This window comes from Lupinus angustifolius, chromosome LG16, assembly GCF_001865875.1.
Source record: "Lupinus angustifolius cultivar Tanjil chromosome LG16, LupAngTanjil_v1.0, whole genome shotgun sequence".
Lineage (NCBI taxonomy): Eukaryota > Viridiplantae > Streptophyta > Magnoliopsida > Fabales > Fabaceae > Lupinus > Lupinus angustifolius.
Genome location: NC_032024.1, coordinates 202,217 through 219,600, shown reverse-complemented (window position 1 = coordinate 219,600; position 17,384 = coordinate 202,217). Strand labels below are relative to the sequence as shown.

The window sequence follows — 17,384 nt, the reverse complement described above, 5'->3', positions numbered from 1 at the left end:
AATAAAATATTACATTGTTGTTCCGAAAAGAATTACTTTTTTTATTATGTGTGTAGATGAGAAATTGACACTTAGAAAACATATGCAAACAAGTATAAAACAATTGGGAAAAGAAAAAGAAAAAGGAATATATAGAACAATAGCATCAATAATTTAGACATGGAAAAATCTTCCCAACTTAAAGATATAAAAACCTTGAAATCTAATTCAAAAAATATTTCAACTATAAAAAATAAGATTATAATACATCTTTTGATGAATTTCTATCCATCTTCACAAATGATACAAAATATTCAACTATGATTCATCTTTAAATCATCATCCACATGAGTGTTCTAGCCCAACTACCTCAAATATGTCATGTAGTTGGCTAGTTTATTATCCAATGGATCTATCCACCATGCAATTGTAGAGTAAATTCTAAAATAAATATACTCAAATCAGTTTTTCATAAAATATAACAAAAATCATTGAGAGAAAGATGTATACACCGACAGTGTAACAGTATTTTACATTGTTACTCGATTATCTGTCATTCATTTTTAATTATTTTTTACTTTTTACAAAAAATTAATCCAAATGAACGGTAAATGATGCACTGATTGTGTATAATTCTTTACACTATACTCAAAATCATTTCTATCATAATTCAATATTATAAAAATTAATGATTTGATTCCACATTTGTTAACAATCAATGATTCGATAAGATAATAGTCACGCACCAAAAAAGGATCTTAGCGAAAAACATGGGATTTGGTGGGACATGTAAAATACACATATTTTTGTTCTAAAATCTAAAAGCGCCCTCGTAGTACTATAGTATTAGTTCTATTTCTTCCTTTTCTGTTTGCTCAGTTTCTTAGTTCTTTCTTTCTTAGGTTTTGGAATTCCTCTATTTCGACGCTCACCAAACCCTACTTTCACACAACTATTCGTCACGCCACCCGGTACTCTTTTCAATTTCCTTATTCTTCACTACAATATTCGCTTCTTTCCCAATTTAATTTCAGTTTATATTTCAATTTTTGTATTAGGGTTTTCCTATTTTTGATATTTTGCTTCGAAATCATGAATTACTAGATAGAGAAAGTGATGGATTTTGTTTCAGATCCATGTATTGAAATCACGGGGTTGTTGGGTTTGCTTGGAATTTAGCCCTAAAATATGTACTGTGGTAAATGTGTTTCCTTTATTATTTTTGGCTTTCTTCTAGGATTGAAGGAATGTAAATATGATTCTACTTTGGCTTTCGTGATGACGATGATGTGGTCATAGAAGAACTGCTGTTTGATTGCTTAATTCTAACATATTTTGTTTCAAGTTAAGTCTTTTATAGAGAATAGAGTTTGAGTTAGTGTGCCAAATTGAATCAACGTGCTTGATAGAAACCAAATACATAGTGTGTTTTTAGCATGTTTGAGTAATTAGCAGAACTAATTAATGCACTCTTTCATAAGATGCAAAATGGCTTTTATCTGCAGTTGGTTGCTCTTAGGGAAAACTCTTCTTTTGAGTAAATTTGGACAAATGCTCACCACTTTTGACATGATGTGTATGTTCTAACAATATCTAGACAAGAGATCCTTGTAATTACACTTCAAAAGTAATCCGCCTTGAAAGTGAAAGTATTCAAAAAAAAATACTTTGTAATATCAATTCTTTGTACAATCTTGCACTTATAACCCTACTTTTGAAAACAGGACCGGTCATTGAACTGATGAAGACACTGGTTCACGGTTCAGTGGTTCATTGGTCTGACTGTGGTTGAGCAATTGTGGAACCAGTGGCAATTAAATTAAATATTCGTTTTTTAATTTAATATATAGTATAAAACATATTCAATAGAAAAACATTCATCTTAAAATTTAAGAACTAAAATAACTTATGGGTATCTATAAATTTTATAGAGGTATAGCACCACTATAAAATTAATAATCAATCTTGATATATAGCTAGATTGTCTACCATAGAGACCCATTTCTTCCTTTGATTTTAATTTTATTCCAGCATTGCCAATCCCCATTTCATAAAGTTCTATTTCAGAGACCATAGCAGACACCCACCTTCTTCTTTCTTGTTGTACTATTGCTTGAGCTTAGAAAGTTTGCTAGATAGAAATTGAACTTAAACATTGCCATTGTCTCCATTTTCTCTTCCATTTACATGAGGTTAAACTATGTTATTACAATTATTCAAGTGTATTGGATTTCTCCTGCATGTTGATGCCTGAGCTGAACATTCTGTCTAATGTTAGTTTTCCTGCAAATATGCAGTTTCAAATGTCTGAAGCGGATGAGTTTCGTTGCTTCATTGGTGGCCTTTCATGGTCAACTTCTGATAGAAAATTAAAGGATACATTTGAAAAGTATGGCAGGCTTGTTGAGGCAAAGGTAATTAATTTAAGGGTTTTTCTAATATGTGCACAATTCACATTTTAACTTTGCCAAAAAGGATAAGTTTACATTGGGAATTGATGCATTTATAAAATTTATGTGCTTCAATAAATGTGGTATCACCAACAGATGCACACCAATCCATTTGGGAGAAGGCAAAAGGAGCCCTTGGGCACAGATTGGAAAGACCCTTAATTTAAACGTATTTGTGGTTAATGCTTAGAAGTTTGTTTATGAATATGGTTCATTTACGGTGCTGTCTATGCCGTACTTTGGCAAGTTCTGCAATATCTCATTTGTTCTTTGTTAATATGAGGAAAATGGAAGGTTTGCAGTATCATTTATGATTTAACTTATATTGCAGAATCGAGTGAAAAACAGAGAAAATAAATTGGTGTTATATAACTAAGAAGTAGGTTTGACACATTATATATATGTTTGTTGCTAATGGTTAGATGTTAAATATATTTTGATTTAGGTGGTAGTTGACAAATTCTCCGGGCGGTCTCGCGGTTTCGGGTTTGTCACATTTGATGACAAGAAAGCTATGGAGGAGGCTATAGATGCTATGAATGGAGTGGATTTAGATGGTCGAACTATTACTGTTGATAGAGCTCAGCCTCAACAAGGATCAAGAGATGATGGTGATCGCCACCGAGAACGTGGCCGCGATCGGGGTCGTGATCGTGATTATGGAGGTGGCTTTTTAATTTAATATATAGTATAAAACATATTCAATAGAAAAACATTCATCTTAAAATTTAAGAACTAAAATAACTTATGGGTATCTATAAATTTTATAGAGGTATAGCACCACTATAAAATTAATAATCAATCTTGATATATAGCTAGATTGTCTACCATAGAGACCCATTTCTTCCTTTGATTTTAATTTTATTCCAGCATTGCCAATCCCCATTTCATAAAGTTCTATTTCAGAGACCATAGCAGACACCCACCTTCTTCTTTCTTGTTGTACTATTGCTTGAGCTTAGAAAGTTTGCTAGATAGAAATTGAACTTAAACATTGCCATTGTCTCCATTTTCTCTTCCATTTACATGAGGTTAAACTATGTTATTACAATTATTCAAGTGTATTGGATTTCTCCTGCATGTTGATGCCTGAGCTGAACATTCTGTCTAATGTTAGTTTTCCTGCAAATATGCAGTTTCAAATGTCTGAAGCGGATGAGTTTCGTTGCTTCATTGGTGGCCTTTCATGGTCAACTTCTGATAGAAAATTAAAGGATACATTTGAAAAGTATGGCAGGCTTGTTGAGGCAAAGGTAATTAATTTAAGGGTTTTTCTAATATGTGCACAATTCACATTTTAACTTTGCCAAAAAGGATAAGTTTACATTGGGAATTGATGCATTTATAAAATTTATGTGCTTCAATAAATGTGGTATCACCAACAGATGCACACCAATCCATTTGGGAGAAGGCAAAAGGAGCCCTTGGGCACAGATTGGAAAGACCCTTAATTTAAACGTATTTGTGGTTAATGCTTAGAAGTTTGTTTATGAATATGGTTCATTTACGGTGCTGTCTATGCCGTACTTTGGCAAGTTCTGCAATATCTCATTTGTTCTTTGTTAATATGAGGAAAATGGAAGGTTTGCAGTATCATTTATGATTTAACTTATATTGCAGAATCGAGTGAAAAACAGAGAAAATAAATTGGTGTTATATAACTAAGAAGTAGGTTTGACACATTATATATATGTTTGTTGCTAATGGTTAGATGTTAAATATATTTTGATTTAGGTGGTAGTTGACAAATTCTCCGGGCGGTCTCGCGGTTTCGGGTTTGTCACATTTGATGACAAGAAAGCTATGGAGGAGGCTATAGATGCTATGAATGGAGTGGATTTAGATGGTCGAACTATTACTGTTGATAGAGCTCAGCCTCAACAAGGATCAAGAGATGATGGTGATCGCCACCGAGAACGTGGCCGCGATCGGGGTCGTGATCGTGATTATGGAGGTGGCCGGGGATCTAATGGTGGTGAATGCTTTAAGTGTGGTAAACCTGGTCATTTTGCTAGAGAGTGTCCAAGTGAAGGTGAAAGAGGGGGGAGATATGGTGAGAGGGAAAGTAGATATGGTGACAGGGAAAGTAGATATGGTGGCAGGAGTGGTGGTCCTGATAGGAATGCAGATCGTTCTTCTGGTCGGCGCCACAGGGATGCTGATAGTCATGGAGATTCTGGAAATGATCGATATGACCGTGACCGGGCTGGACCTTATGAGCGTCGGGGATCTGGAGGCCATCGTTGATATGATCTAGCTTCTTTAAGGTAAGCATTATGCACTGTGCTCTGCTTATGGTTCAGTGTTTTCACGGTTCTAATGGAATTTTTATGATCTTTGCAGCTTTCAAGTTGGAGGGGTTGCTGTTACTACCTCAACTTTCTTTTCAGTGACTCTGTTATGGGATTGTTGTTTGGACGGATGAATGATAGTGCTTTGACATACAATACTCGGCACATATATCAAACTCTTTTATGTTCTTAAATGCTGATCTTTATGGTCTGTTGAAATCTTATCCATGCTTGACTTAGAGTGAAATATGATGTTGTGCTCAATCCTATTGTTAATTGGTGGTGGGTATCTTGTGATTGGTGACTTTCTTGCATGAGGAGTTATATATGACATATTTGCTGCTGGATTGCCAGTTTCAGCTCCAACAAAGTCATCCATTAGTGCACTCAGTATGCATGTCATTCATTTGATCAAAGGGGTCCCATTTTTTGGATTATACTGCGTTTGTTTGGAAGCTCTTGATCTGTTGAGCAATTGCCACCTATCAATTTTATATGCACTTTTGCTCTTTTCGGTTCGAGATTGCTCGTCAGTTTTTTTTACCTGCCTTCATGTGATCCATTTTGTTTGCTGAGATCCTGTTGAGTGGCTTACTCAAATCAAACATCAAGTTTTGTTCTTCATTTTCCTTTCTCTTCTACCACATGATTGAGCTCAGTAATATGTGATCAGCCTCCTTCTTAACCTCTGCTCAATTATTAGGAAAGCAAATTGGCTTTGTGGTTATCCCTAAAATCTCAAATTGAGTAATTAATCTGTGATTGTGTATGTCAAAAATTATTTTTGTTTCTACTTCTATGGTCATGTTAAAGCTAATACTTCTTCTTTCCACACATTTGTATGTATTCTGTTTGTCATGCCTGGTGGTAGATTTTATTAGATTATACAATGGGGTTGTGCTTTTATCCATCATGAGTGGAGGATTTGTTTTGTTTCATAGGAATCATTCAAAGAAGTTTCTTTTAATGGTGTTTATATAAAAAAAAATAGATTAATATAACCCTTTTATCTTTTAAAATGTAATGATGACATTTCTATCTATTAAGTATAACGATAGTAACTTGCCTCTTCAGTAATGGAGAGGATCCTGATTAATTATCGACAATAATGCAACCATTACCATTAATAGATCATTTTTCATGGTGGATTAGTCACTAATAACCAGTTAGCCAATAATCTTCAACATCTCCTTTTTGAAGTGAAAAATAGCATAGAACAAAGAAATTTGAGAAAAGAGTTATAATCTCCAACTTCAAAAACATAGAACGGAAACAGAACAAATTGAATACATATATAATTGATAAAGTTCTCATATGAAATGACCTTATTCAATAAGCATATAAAGGAATGCTTTTTCACCTCAATACTTAACATTGACAACAATTTGACTACATTTATAATTCCAATCCACAAAAACCCAACAATTTGGTTAGACCAAAAGTGATAACCATAGCCATCCACCCTCCAACAAGGACCCTAGCACAAGACCTTATCTTAGGTGTCTTCCCCAACAAAGCCCCCACCCATCCAAACACCACCAAAGCTAAACTTGCCACAAACACAACCACCATAAGCCTTATTTTATAATCTATAATAAATGCAGCTGCAAGTAAAGGAACAATTGCACCTACAACAAATGAGAATGCAGATGCAAAAGCAGCTTGTAATGGATTAGGCAAAGCCCTTTTGTTCTCTAACCCTCCAAATTCCACATCTTTCTCATTCATATCTCTCTTCCTTTGAGCAACCTCAACTTCATATTGAGTATAAACAGATACAAACTCACCTATTGCCATACTACTTGCACCTGCAACTGATCCTGCAAAACCAGCAAGCAACATTGGTTTTACATCTCTTCTAACAGCACCAACTCCCATCATTAATGAAGCAATAGAAACCAACCCATCATTGGCTCCCATTACAGCAGCACGAAGCCATTGTGCTCTTTGTGAGTAGTCAATAACATTGTTGTTGCTATTATCTTGTTGGGTTTGTTTTTGATCATGTTGGTTTGGAACCAAACTGCATGGCTCAACAGCAGCCATAGGTGGCAATTGGAAACAACCAACAAAGGAGAGTGAGAGAATATCAAACAAGGCTCAAGTGAGTGAAGTGTTAGAGATTGTAGCCAGTTCTTTTAAGGAGAGGGCAATTTGAGATTTAATCAATGATTGATTATGAGGTTACAATGTTACATGTGATATTAAAAGATTGTTGATGCCTTTGGCCAATCAATTCAGAAAAGTATTTTAAAGACTTCAATAGCCTCATACAAAAATATGGTTTTAGATTTTTCGACCTTTCATTGTTATAAAAATATAGTGACAAAAACGACATATTGTGTAGCTATCTCTGCTACAAAGGCCACCCTAACATATTCTGAATTAGAATATTGCTCTCAATGAGTAGAAGTAGTAGCAGTGCTTAATTATATTATCCCATAAACCTTTATAAGTCTTCACAGTGTATTTTAAATTCAAAATACGATTTTAGACAACTAATACCCAGTAATCAGATTATTTATTTATCCTTTTTAATTTTGGTAATACCATTTGAGTAACTATAAAAATGGAGTCAATTATTGCTACAACCTAGTGGTATTAATAAGGTATCATAGTAGTGATTTGGTGGTATAACATTTCAACTAATAATTCACTAATTAAATCACATATCAGCAAACTAATAAAGAAGTTTGATAAATATTTTTACTTATATCATTTGCAAAAACAAAATATATGATTTTGTTACACCAAGTTTTAGAAATATAAACAATGGTAGTGTTTGTCTGTTTGATCCTCCACAAAAACCTTTTGATAAATAATTTCTTTATAGGTTTCTTCAAGAGAATTAAGATATTCCTCAAAAATCTGAAAATTAAAATAAGAAATAAAAAGAAGCCCAATTATTTCACCTGGGTTCAAACTCAGAGGCCCTAGCTAATTATATTCCACATCTTAATATTCCAATATCAAAGACATGCTAAAAAATGTTGGATCCATGCCAGAATACATCTTCCATATCTCAAAGTTGCAATCTGGCATAAACTTCTTATTAATCAGAACCTAAGGTCACCAAGGGCTCAAAAATTTCACAGTAAAGTGGACATAAGGTTTGATTACAAAATCAAACGTTTGAGAGCAGTATTTTGGGACTGAAAATAGAACAAACATAATGATAATATACCATAAAATTATCCCCCCATCACTTCAGTTTGGGGAGTAGCCTTGGCGCAACCTGCATTGCAGGAATATGATTTATCAGATAACACAAAAGCAAACCAAATGATTCAATCAATATTTACTAACAGTAACACTTACACATTTGTCAACACAAGACCAATAATCAAAATACTGTCCAGTGCAATGTTTGTGGCCGGATTCATCGCCTTGGATCCTTTTAACACATGCCTGCAGCAATTTTAAAAATTACTTTTATTTGCAATGCAAAAAATTCTTTTCAAGAAACAGAATAAGGCAGAAAGGAAGAAATAGCTAACATTGATTCTTTAGTCCTAACTCCTAAATGTATTGTCTATTAATACTATCATACACTGTAATCTAAGGTATTGTTCATTATGACTACAATTTAGTGTCTAATATTGAGAATTGCATAACATGTGTTTGAATCCAGGAATCTCCTGTAACATGCAATCTGTATTCCCTTTGTAAATCTTTGCTCAGGTTAGTCACCCAGACCTTGAAATTAAGAAAACCTCCCTTCACCCTAAACTTTTCTTCTAATGACAAAAAATAAAATCAAAGGTGCCTACAAATGATATGAGTGTGTTACATTTGTCAATTAAAAGGAGATGAAGGGGGTTATAAAAGGAAGCTCACAATACCGCAATCTTTTTTATTGAAAATGAAATTGAACCTAAGATCTCCACCCTAATCCCGTGATCCCCATAAATGTAAGTTTGAAATCATGCTTCTTTAAAACTTGTTGAAACATCAAGATATGTCCAATATGAGGTTCAATTAATGCCAACTCTCTAAACGAGACTAGCAAGTATTTAATTACTGTCAGAAGTCCATCAACCAGCAGTTTTATACTTTCCTTACTTGAAGACTAATCCCAAAATCCCCAATAAAAGTGTACATGCTAAATTCTCCATAGAATAGAAGTAAAGAGCAAAACACATCAGAATAAAGGAAAAGCACCTGGATATCATGTTATAGTTCAGTATAAAAATCCAGTTTAATCATTTAGAAAATTTTGATTATAACATCTTATACAAATTACCAAGACCTTTGGCCAAAGACACCCAGTACCTCCTTCACGACTTTCTTTGCTACATTTCATTTCTTATAGTTCTCGTCATGTTAGTACCACCTTCATGCTTCTTTTCAATTTTTCATATACACTCATCATTATAGCGACAACATGATTGACAAATAGCGATAAATTCCAAATATAGTGTTTAACTAATAGAGTAAAAAGTCAATTTTCACACATCTTCTATCGATTTTAAAATATATGCAATAAAAGAATCTTGTATTGATGACTTACATTAAGAATAAAGCTCATATTTAAATTATCAAACTTCCAAGATTATAGCTTTACAAATGAGCAAAGCACACCTGATATTCAAGTAATGGTTTTACACATTTTGGTTTGCATGACTCCTCAAGATATTTCTTCTGATCAACGGGTTCCTCATCAGCCCTATATTCATAACAAAATCCAAAGATAATGAACAACGATAAATAGGAGTGAATAAAAATACAAAAGAAAATGATAAAAAAAACATCAGAAACATATAGGCCGAAAAAACCAAAACAATCAATATCCAATATATATCATTACTTTTTCATAACCAGACATACTATAGAGGGTAAGGTTGTTGCTTAGTGACCATGGGACCACGGATTCAAATCCTAGAAACAGTCTCTCTGAGTGCAGGGGTAAGGTACATACATCTACCCTCCTCAGACCCTACTAAGTGGGAGCTTCGTGCATTGGGCTGCCCTTAACCAGGCATATTATACATGTGACACCACAATTATTAATGGGAGAAAATTACAATTGTGCGGCAAACGTGTTCAAACATTAAGTAAAATACACATGAAGCATATGAACGGGTACAGCAAATAAAGGAAAGTCAAGAAAGTGAAGAAATCTTTGGCTCTGACATTATGTTTCAGTTTTACTAAATCAAAAAAAGGCCCACAGTCAGACACACTTAAAGCATCAATTATTTTCTTCAGGAATTTATCTAAAACACAACAGAACACAGTGTAAATCAAAACATGAGCAATCATTCCCACACAATTACCAAATAACAGACAATCACTTAAGTAACAGACAATCACTTAAGTAACAACTAACGGCATCAGTTACTAATATGCATCTCACAAGCACCACTGATATCATTTACAATTCTGGATTAAGAGCTCTTTGGGTAAACTACTTAACAAAACAATGATTCAATTTAAATTTCCGATAATAAGATGTAGCTTATTTCACATGTTTCAACAACACTATTGAAATAAGTTATAAAAAGCTTACAGATATGTCATAAAATATTTTAATAAGCTCTTACAAATGCTCCCTAATCCAAAAAGCGTGGAACTAAAAAATAACTTCCATCTGGAACTCATAGAATACAAATCGTAGCTGAGCTTAACAATTTCAAGAAGCCCGATAGAAACAAAATTAAACATAATAGCATCAATTTCTGTATAAATCAAGGCTAATTTACAAATCATAATCGCAATCGCGTTATCATGTGTTTTAATTAAAAAACTAATGATATATTTGAAAACCCTAGATTTGAAAAAGGTGGTGTTTGGAGTTAGAAGAAAGATAAATAAAAACATATGTGAGAAATAGAAGAAAGAGAATGCGTATACTTACATTGTAGAGAACGAAGAGATTTGTGATGAAGAAAAAGTAGTTTTGGTTGTTGGTTCAAATTGTGCACTTCGATTCAAGCATATACTCCGTAATTGGATTCGGGTTGGATGAGATTTATCAATTTGGATCAAATCTATCACAACTTCCTTATTGGATTAGACATATCAAACCCGATCCATATTGCATAGCCCCAACAAACACGAGTGTAAGTATCACATTAGGAACATTTTCATAAAATTAGGTTTTTAGTCTACCTTGGTCTTATCATTAAGAAATAGATATGGCAAAACGGTCATTGCTCGCGGGCGCGCCCGTATAACCCGCATTTTTTTTGCGGACAGGGCATAAAAATTTTGTCCGTTTTGCCCGCTAAGTTTGCGGGCATTTCTGTTGGACATGCGGGCGGCTCATAAACATAATTTAAAAAAAAAGTAAGAAAATTTTAAATAAGTTATGATGTAATGTGATTTTTAATCCCTAGAAAAATTGTAATCTAATGTGGTTTGTTAAACTTCATATAAAATATCAAAAAGTTCGTTAATTTTTTATCTTTAACTACTTTATTTAATTTCATTTCATTTTTTATATGAATTTTTTATTTTTTAAACGGACAGAGCATTAAATTTTGTCCGTTAACCAATATGGGCATGCCGGCGTCCGCTCAAATTTTTACGGACGTTGTCCAAATGGGTCGGACGGCCCGTTTTGCTATCTCTATTAAAAAATCGGGTTCGAGTTAGGATTACTCATCCAGATTTAGATCCTTTTGAAATGGGGTTCAAGTTGGTCTAACTTATTTGGATTAATATTTTTTCATTTGATGCTAAAATGCTTTCTATCTTGATAAGTACAATATGTTTTCTATTTTTTGTATCATGTTGTATAGTGATACAATTTTTTTCTCATTTTTATTGAGCACGGTCGTCTCAAATATTGGATATAGAAATATTATCAAATACAAAAATATAAATTATTTTATAACACTTTTATATTTTGATTTAAACTATATAACGTTTTTACTCCTAAAAGTAAAATAAAAACAATAACTATATAGTATTGATATATTAGAGATGATCCTTATTGTAAAATGTTTATACCACTACTTTTATTTTGTTAATGAAATCATCAACTAAGTCACATGTTCAACTTGAATTATTTTTCAATTACGAGAAGAAGATAATTATATAATCTCCTTTTTCTATTTAAAAGAACACAAAACATCTTTTAGCATAATAAAATATTACATCTTTCTCATGCAAACTAGATAATTGATTACAATCAGATTCGGAACAAATGAACAAATCAAATGCATGACATCAATAGTATGTCTGGAAATATTATTTCTTAAAAAATAGTGTTTATTTTCTCAAAACTGTCTCATATATTTTAAGTAATGCTTAAAAAAACATGTCATGTACTAATTTTATTTTTGATAAATTGAAACACTTAAAATGGTTCCGAAAATATTAAATTTTTGTTAAATTTGTTCTTTTTATTATTTTTATGATCCCGTACAATTATAAAAATTATTTTAACTCACATCTTTAAGTACTAGTTTGGACTTTTATTTTTCACGGAACAGAAATAAAAATTTATAAAGATTAAAGTAGATATTCACTCTAATTTTAATTATAATTTATAAAAACTTTATTATTATTGGTATTGTTATGTATAATTAAATCAATAGGTGACTAAGAGAACTATTAAAGATGAAAATTAAAAATAGCTTATAACAAATAGTCTATATTTTTTAAAAACTAACTTTTAAAGTTAAATCTAAATATTAGATGATTCACCTAAAAAGGACTAGACACAATAAAATAGAAATAAATATTTTTTTATGTTCAACCTTTGACCTTTTCTTTCCTTTTGCTTTATACCTTAACTCATAAGTTATCATCCGCATCATAATTTATTAATGTGTAACATATTTATGTATATTACAAGTATAAGATTTTAAATATAATTAATATAACATTCATCATTTATTTGTGTAATTTATATTCAAGAATTAATAATAATTAAATAAATATGAATCATATATGATAGATGAACAATATACAAACTATTCCATTATTATTGAGTATATTCTTTCTTATTTATTTATTATCAATTTTAGTTTGAATAATTGAATGACAACATTGAGTCATGGATGCTGACATGGGCACAGCAAACCTTTGAAGAATTGGTCGGCACAAGTGGGGTCCACAAGCCACCACAGCCGACCGTAGTGACGTGGCAATGAAATAAGTGTGTTTTATGCTTTTTCGTGCTATAATTTATTACTAAATTTTTTGTGCTACCATTTATCATTTATTTATATTACTTTTTTTAAGAGTAAATAATAATTAAACATGAACAATAGATGATATATTTGACAATGTATACAACTCTTAAACTTTTAATGAATAGATTTTTTCTAAATATATAAAGTAAATCATGTGAGTTTTGGTTTGTTGTAGAATATTCATCAAATAAGTTATTTGACCTTTTGTTACATTGTAAATTATTCAACCATGTTTATCAAATGAATTATCTAAGCGAATAGGTAAATTATTTGACAAAAATAAGCTTGATAAAAAATAAACCATGTGTATTTTGGTGTTGTTGAGAAGATTCAAAAGGACATGTATAGTTTTATACTACTCAAAAGTGTTTTTATAATATACAAAATAAAGAAATGTGGACTTTTAACCATTTTGATAATTATATATCTAAAAGAAATTTTAATCAAAACTACCCAAAAACATTATTTTACCAAACCACACATTTTTCTAATAAATGCTTACTAAAATACACATTTAATCTTGATATTTCATAATTATCTTTATTTAAATAAATTATAATTTTAAAACCTACCTGTGATAAAATATTGAAATAACTCATAAAATTATAAGTCACTTAATTTCTTATCAATTATAAGATTTTTTTTATAACATTTTTTAGTCTCAGATATAATTTTTTTTAATTATTTTTAAAAATTTAAAGTTATTTTAATTGAAATAAGTTATCACACACTGAACAAAATTTCATTGAATAATTGAAATACTTTCTCACATCCAAAATATTTATCATGTTAATTCAAAACAATTAATTTGACGAATGATACCTGCTACAAAAAAAATAATTATTTTATTACTATATATAAATTAAATTTATTATAAATGAGACCCGAGAGATTATATCATTTTAGTCCAATCAATTAATTTATAAGTCAAATTTATTAAATATTTAAAATTAACCAACTAATTCCAACTCATAAAGTGGGCATTCAACTAATGAACAAATCATACTAAATATTTGTTTAATCAAAATAACTTATTTTTGAAGTAGTTCATGATTTTGCCAACCAAATTCCAGCACGACAGTTTCTGGATTCCAAATCAGCCAAGTCAGATTTGGTTGTTTTTTTCCTCCCTGTTTGGTTCCATAGAGTCAACTTTCCTTCTCAGACACTTCTCGCAAATCTCGGGATAGTGTTTTCATTACAACCAAACGCACCCGAATAGGGAAAAAAGTTCATTTGCATTTGAGTTTCATTTCAATGTCATTTAGCTTTTTTCCCTTTCATTTAATATAAAAGCTTCTCTGAACTTTCCACAAACACTTACATCACTTCTTGTTCATTCTTCTGCTGCTCCTCAATTTCAAATCCACTTCCTCATTCAATTTTTGTTCCATTCAAACTAGGTGCGTTTTATTTATCGTTTTTCTTATGTTTTTTCTTGGTGAATTTTCGTTTTAATTTTGTTTCTGGATCTGCTAACTTTCGTTGCGATTTCTGGATCCAATAATTTTCGATCTTTAGTTGCTCTTTCTGATCTGGATCTACTTTGTAGCTGCTAGTTTTCTGTGTTTAGATTTCGATTTTGACTTGATTTTATTGTGAATTGTTTCTCGTGCATATGGTTTGATTTTAATTATTTTGTTAATTTTATTTGTGTCTTTGCCTTTTGATTTCATGAGTTTTGTGGGATATGCTGTTCTATGCATGTATCTGATCTACTGAGAATGGTGATGTTTTAGTTGAAATTACATAAATTGCTGTGATTACTTGTTTGATTGTAAAATAAAACCGTGTTTGTGCTGCATACTAATTGATTGATTGTCTAATTGATAAGTGTTGGAAACCATTAGACAATGATTATAATCTCTTGAGTATGATAAAGGTTTGGTTGTTGTTGTTGTATGATGATGTTTACCATTGCAATTACATAAAATGCCACAATTACTTGTTTGGATGAATAGTGAAATACCGCTACATAGTAGTAACTGAGAAGTAATCTAAAGAGTTTTCGTTTGAGAATTAGTTCATACCCCTGGCTACTTTTCATCCTTGCAAATTGTTTTACTTGGTTTTATTATGCTCTCCTTAACAACTTTTCCTTCCCTTTTTGTTACGCATGTTCTAGAAGATGGCTGATGCTGAGGATATTCAACCTCTTGTTGTTGACAATGGAACTGGAATGGTCAAGGTTAGTTGAGTTTTTGATATGATGATATGCTTTATCACTTGACGTATGTTCCGTGTGCTATGCCATACTGTTTTTTTATTAGCACTTGGCTAGTATGAGTTGTTATTATGTCTTTTGGCTTTTATAGTGGTGGTGCTGGTGCAAATGTTGATACATATTTTTCTTGGTATTTGCAGGCTGGTTTTGCTGGTGATGATGCTCCTAGGGCTGTGTTCCCCAGTATTATTGGGCGACCTCGTCATACGGGTGTAATGGTTGGGATGGGTCAGAAGGATGCTTATGTTGGCGATGAAGCCCAGTCAAAGAGGGGTATTCTCACTTTGAAGTACCCAATAGAGCATGGTATAGTCAGCAACTGGGACGACATGGAAAAGATTTGGCATCACACTTTCTACAACGAGCTTCGTGTTGCCCCTGAAGAACACCCTGTACTTCTTACTGAGGCACCCCTTAATCCCAAGGCCAACAGAGAGAAGATGACCCAAATTATGTTTGAGACTTTCAATGTACCTGCTATGTATGTTGCAATTCAGGCTGTCTTGTCTCTATATGCCAGTGGACGTACTACAGGTTTGTTTCTGTAGTTGACTTTTAGTATTTTATGATCATGTGCCTTCTGTTGGGTTTGGTCAATTTAAAATGTGGTAAATGTTTTAAGCTGATATGATGATACCTTGGGGAGCTGGTTGAAGTTCAACATAAAATGGTTTCATCTATGCTTTAGCTTAGTTGAATTTTATGCACCAGGCATAATTCCATATGTACAACAGTACAAGGGTGGGATATACATGCACATCTATACTCATTCCTTGTCATTAGCTCAAAACATTGCTTCCTTGCTTGGTTTGTGTTGTAATGCCGGTATTTTTGGTTCTATACGTAGGTATTGTGCTTGATTCTGGTGATGGTGTGAGCCACACGGTGCCCATTTATGAAGGGTATGCTCTTCCTCATGCAATTCTTCGGTTGGACCTTGCTGGCCGTGATTTAACGGAGTACTTGGTGAAAATTCTTACTGAGAGAGGATACTCCTTCAATACCTCTGCTGAAAAGGAAATTGTCCGTGATGTGAAGGAGAAATTAGCATATGTGGCCCTTGATTTTGAACAAGAAATGGACACTACTAAGAGTAGTTCTGCAGTGGAGAAGAGCTATGAATTGCCTGATGGGCAAGTCATTACAATAGGTGCTGAGAGATTCCGTTGTCCAGAAGTACTCTTCCAGCCTTCTCTAATTGGTATGGAAGCCCCTGGAATTCATGAAACTACATACAACTCCATCATGAAGTGTGATGTTGATATCAGGAAGGATCTTTACGGAAACATCGTTCTTAGTGGTGGGTCCACTATGTTCCCGGGTATTGCTGATCGTATGAGCAAGGAAATTAGCGCTCTTGCTCCAAGCAGCATGAAAATCAAAGTGGTTGCACCCCCTGAGAGAAAGTACAGTGTCTGGATTGGTGGTTCTATCTTGGCATCACTTAGCACCTTTCAACAGGTTTTGTACTGTTGCTTTTCTCAATGTTTTGCTTTCTTCATGTTTTTTCACTTATGTTTCATGATCTCTAGTACTAGAATGTATCAGTTTATGGAAATCATTGGGGTTCTGTTGTATGCAGATGTGGATCTCCAAGGGTGAATATGATGAGTCTGGTCCAGCCATTGTTCACCGGAAGTGCTTCTAAGTTGTGGGTGAACTTGAAATTGATGTCAATCAAGTTCTTCACGCACACAGTGTTTTGCCATATATTAGTCATGTTTGGTTGACTTATTTGATGCTATGGGCTTTTATTAGAGATATATCTACTTAAATGGATGAATGGATTTGTAAGTTGAGAGTATGTTATGTTTCTTCATTTGGTCCGTGTAAGCCAGACCTATTTTATGCAAATGGCGGATTGTATTGGAACTTTGTAGGTTCTGTTTGGTTTGATTTTTCTTTCATTCGTTTATTATCATCATGTTCTGGGGTCATGAATTTAGGTGCCTCAAGATAGGAGGACGATAAGTTGCAGAACTATTATCTCCCATGTAGGGATTTTTGAGTCAGTTTCTGTTTATATTTATTTACATTATGCTTCTTTGGTTTTTAATCTTTGCACTGATCGTAATTGCCCGTTTGTCATATCATTGGTTTTTAGAATTGAACTTAATGTTGGCCAGTTTAATATGTATAGTCGATACATGATTTTTATTCAACATGATGATGGATGATACACTTGGCGTAAAGAAAAAGTAAAAAAAACTTCAAAATTTACATCCACAATGCACAACTCAGACAATTAAAACAATCAACTGATTTGGTGATCTGTATTAAGGGGTTAATTTTTAGT

General features: G+C 32.7%; 3 protein-coding genes across 4 annotated transcripts; 2 read left to right on the top strand and 1 right to left on the bottom strand.

Moving 5' to 3' along the window:
* LOC109329957 (glycine-rich RNA-binding protein RZ1A-like) lies at positions 808–5,094 on the top strand. 2 transcript variants are annotated; one of them, XM_019563884.1, is made up of 5 exons: positions 808–950; positions 2,277–2,393; positions 2,875–3,094; positions 4,384–4,696; positions 4,773–5,094. In XM_019563884.1, the coding sequence occupies exons 2-4, from the start codon at positions 2,283–2,285 to the stop codon at positions 4,674–4,676; spliced, it is 624 nt and encodes a 207-aa protein (XP_019419429.1). In that variant the 5' UTR covers positions 808–950; positions 2,277–2,282; the 3' UTR covers positions 4,677–4,696; positions 4,773–5,094. The 2 variants fall into 2 exon arrangements, with proteins under 2 accessions (XP_019419429.1, XP_019419428.1); XM_019563883.1 differs by lacking the exons at positions 808–950; positions 2,277–2,393; positions 2,875–3,094 and adding an exon at positions 3,500–3,682 and having other exon boundaries at positions 4,164–4,696.
* LOC109329958 (vacuolar iron transporter homolog 2-like) lies at positions 6,116–6,959 on the bottom strand. Its single transcript, XM_019563885.1, has one exon. The coding sequence runs from the start codon at positions 6,764–6,766 to the stop codon at positions 6,116–6,118; it is 651 nt and encodes a 216-aa protein (XP_019419430.1). The 5' UTR covers positions 6,767–6,959.
* LOC109329864 (actin-2-like) lies at positions 14,149–17,144 on the top strand. Its single transcript, XM_019563728.1, has 5 exons — positions 14,149–14,267; positions 14,990–15,052; positions 15,229–15,622; positions 15,936–16,549; positions 16,671–17,144. Exons 2-5 carry the CDS (start codon positions 14,993–14,995, stop codon positions 16,734–16,736), a joined length of 1,134 nt encoding a protein of 377 aa, XP_019419273.1. The 5' UTR covers positions 14,149–14,267; positions 14,990–14,992; the 3' UTR covers positions 16,737–17,144.

Coding starts and splice junctions, on each gene's coding strand:
- LOC109329957 (XM_019563883.1), top strand. CDS start 3,509: ATGTTGATGCCTGAGCTGAACATTCTGTCTAATGTTAGTTTTCCTGCA. Junction 3,683..4,163: donor GCAGGCTTGTTGAGGCAAAG/GTAATTAATTTA, acceptor ATTTTGATTTAG/GTGGTAGTTGACAAATTCTC.
- LOC109329864 (XM_019563728.1), top strand. CDS start 14,993: ATGGCTGATGCTGAGGATATTCAACCTCTTGTTGTTGACAATGGAACT. Junction 15,053..15,228: donor ATGGAACTGGAATGGTCAAG/GTTAGTTGAGTT, acceptor TGGTATTTGCAG/GCTGGTTTTGCTGGTGATGA. Junction 15,623..15,935: donor TGCCAGTGGACGTACTACAG/GTTTGTTTCTGT, acceptor TTCTATACGTAG/GTATTGTGCTTGATTCTGGT.
- LOC109329958 (XM_019563885.1), bottom strand. CDS start 6,766: ATGGCTGCTGTTGAGCCATGCAGTTTGGTTCCAAACCAACATGATCAA.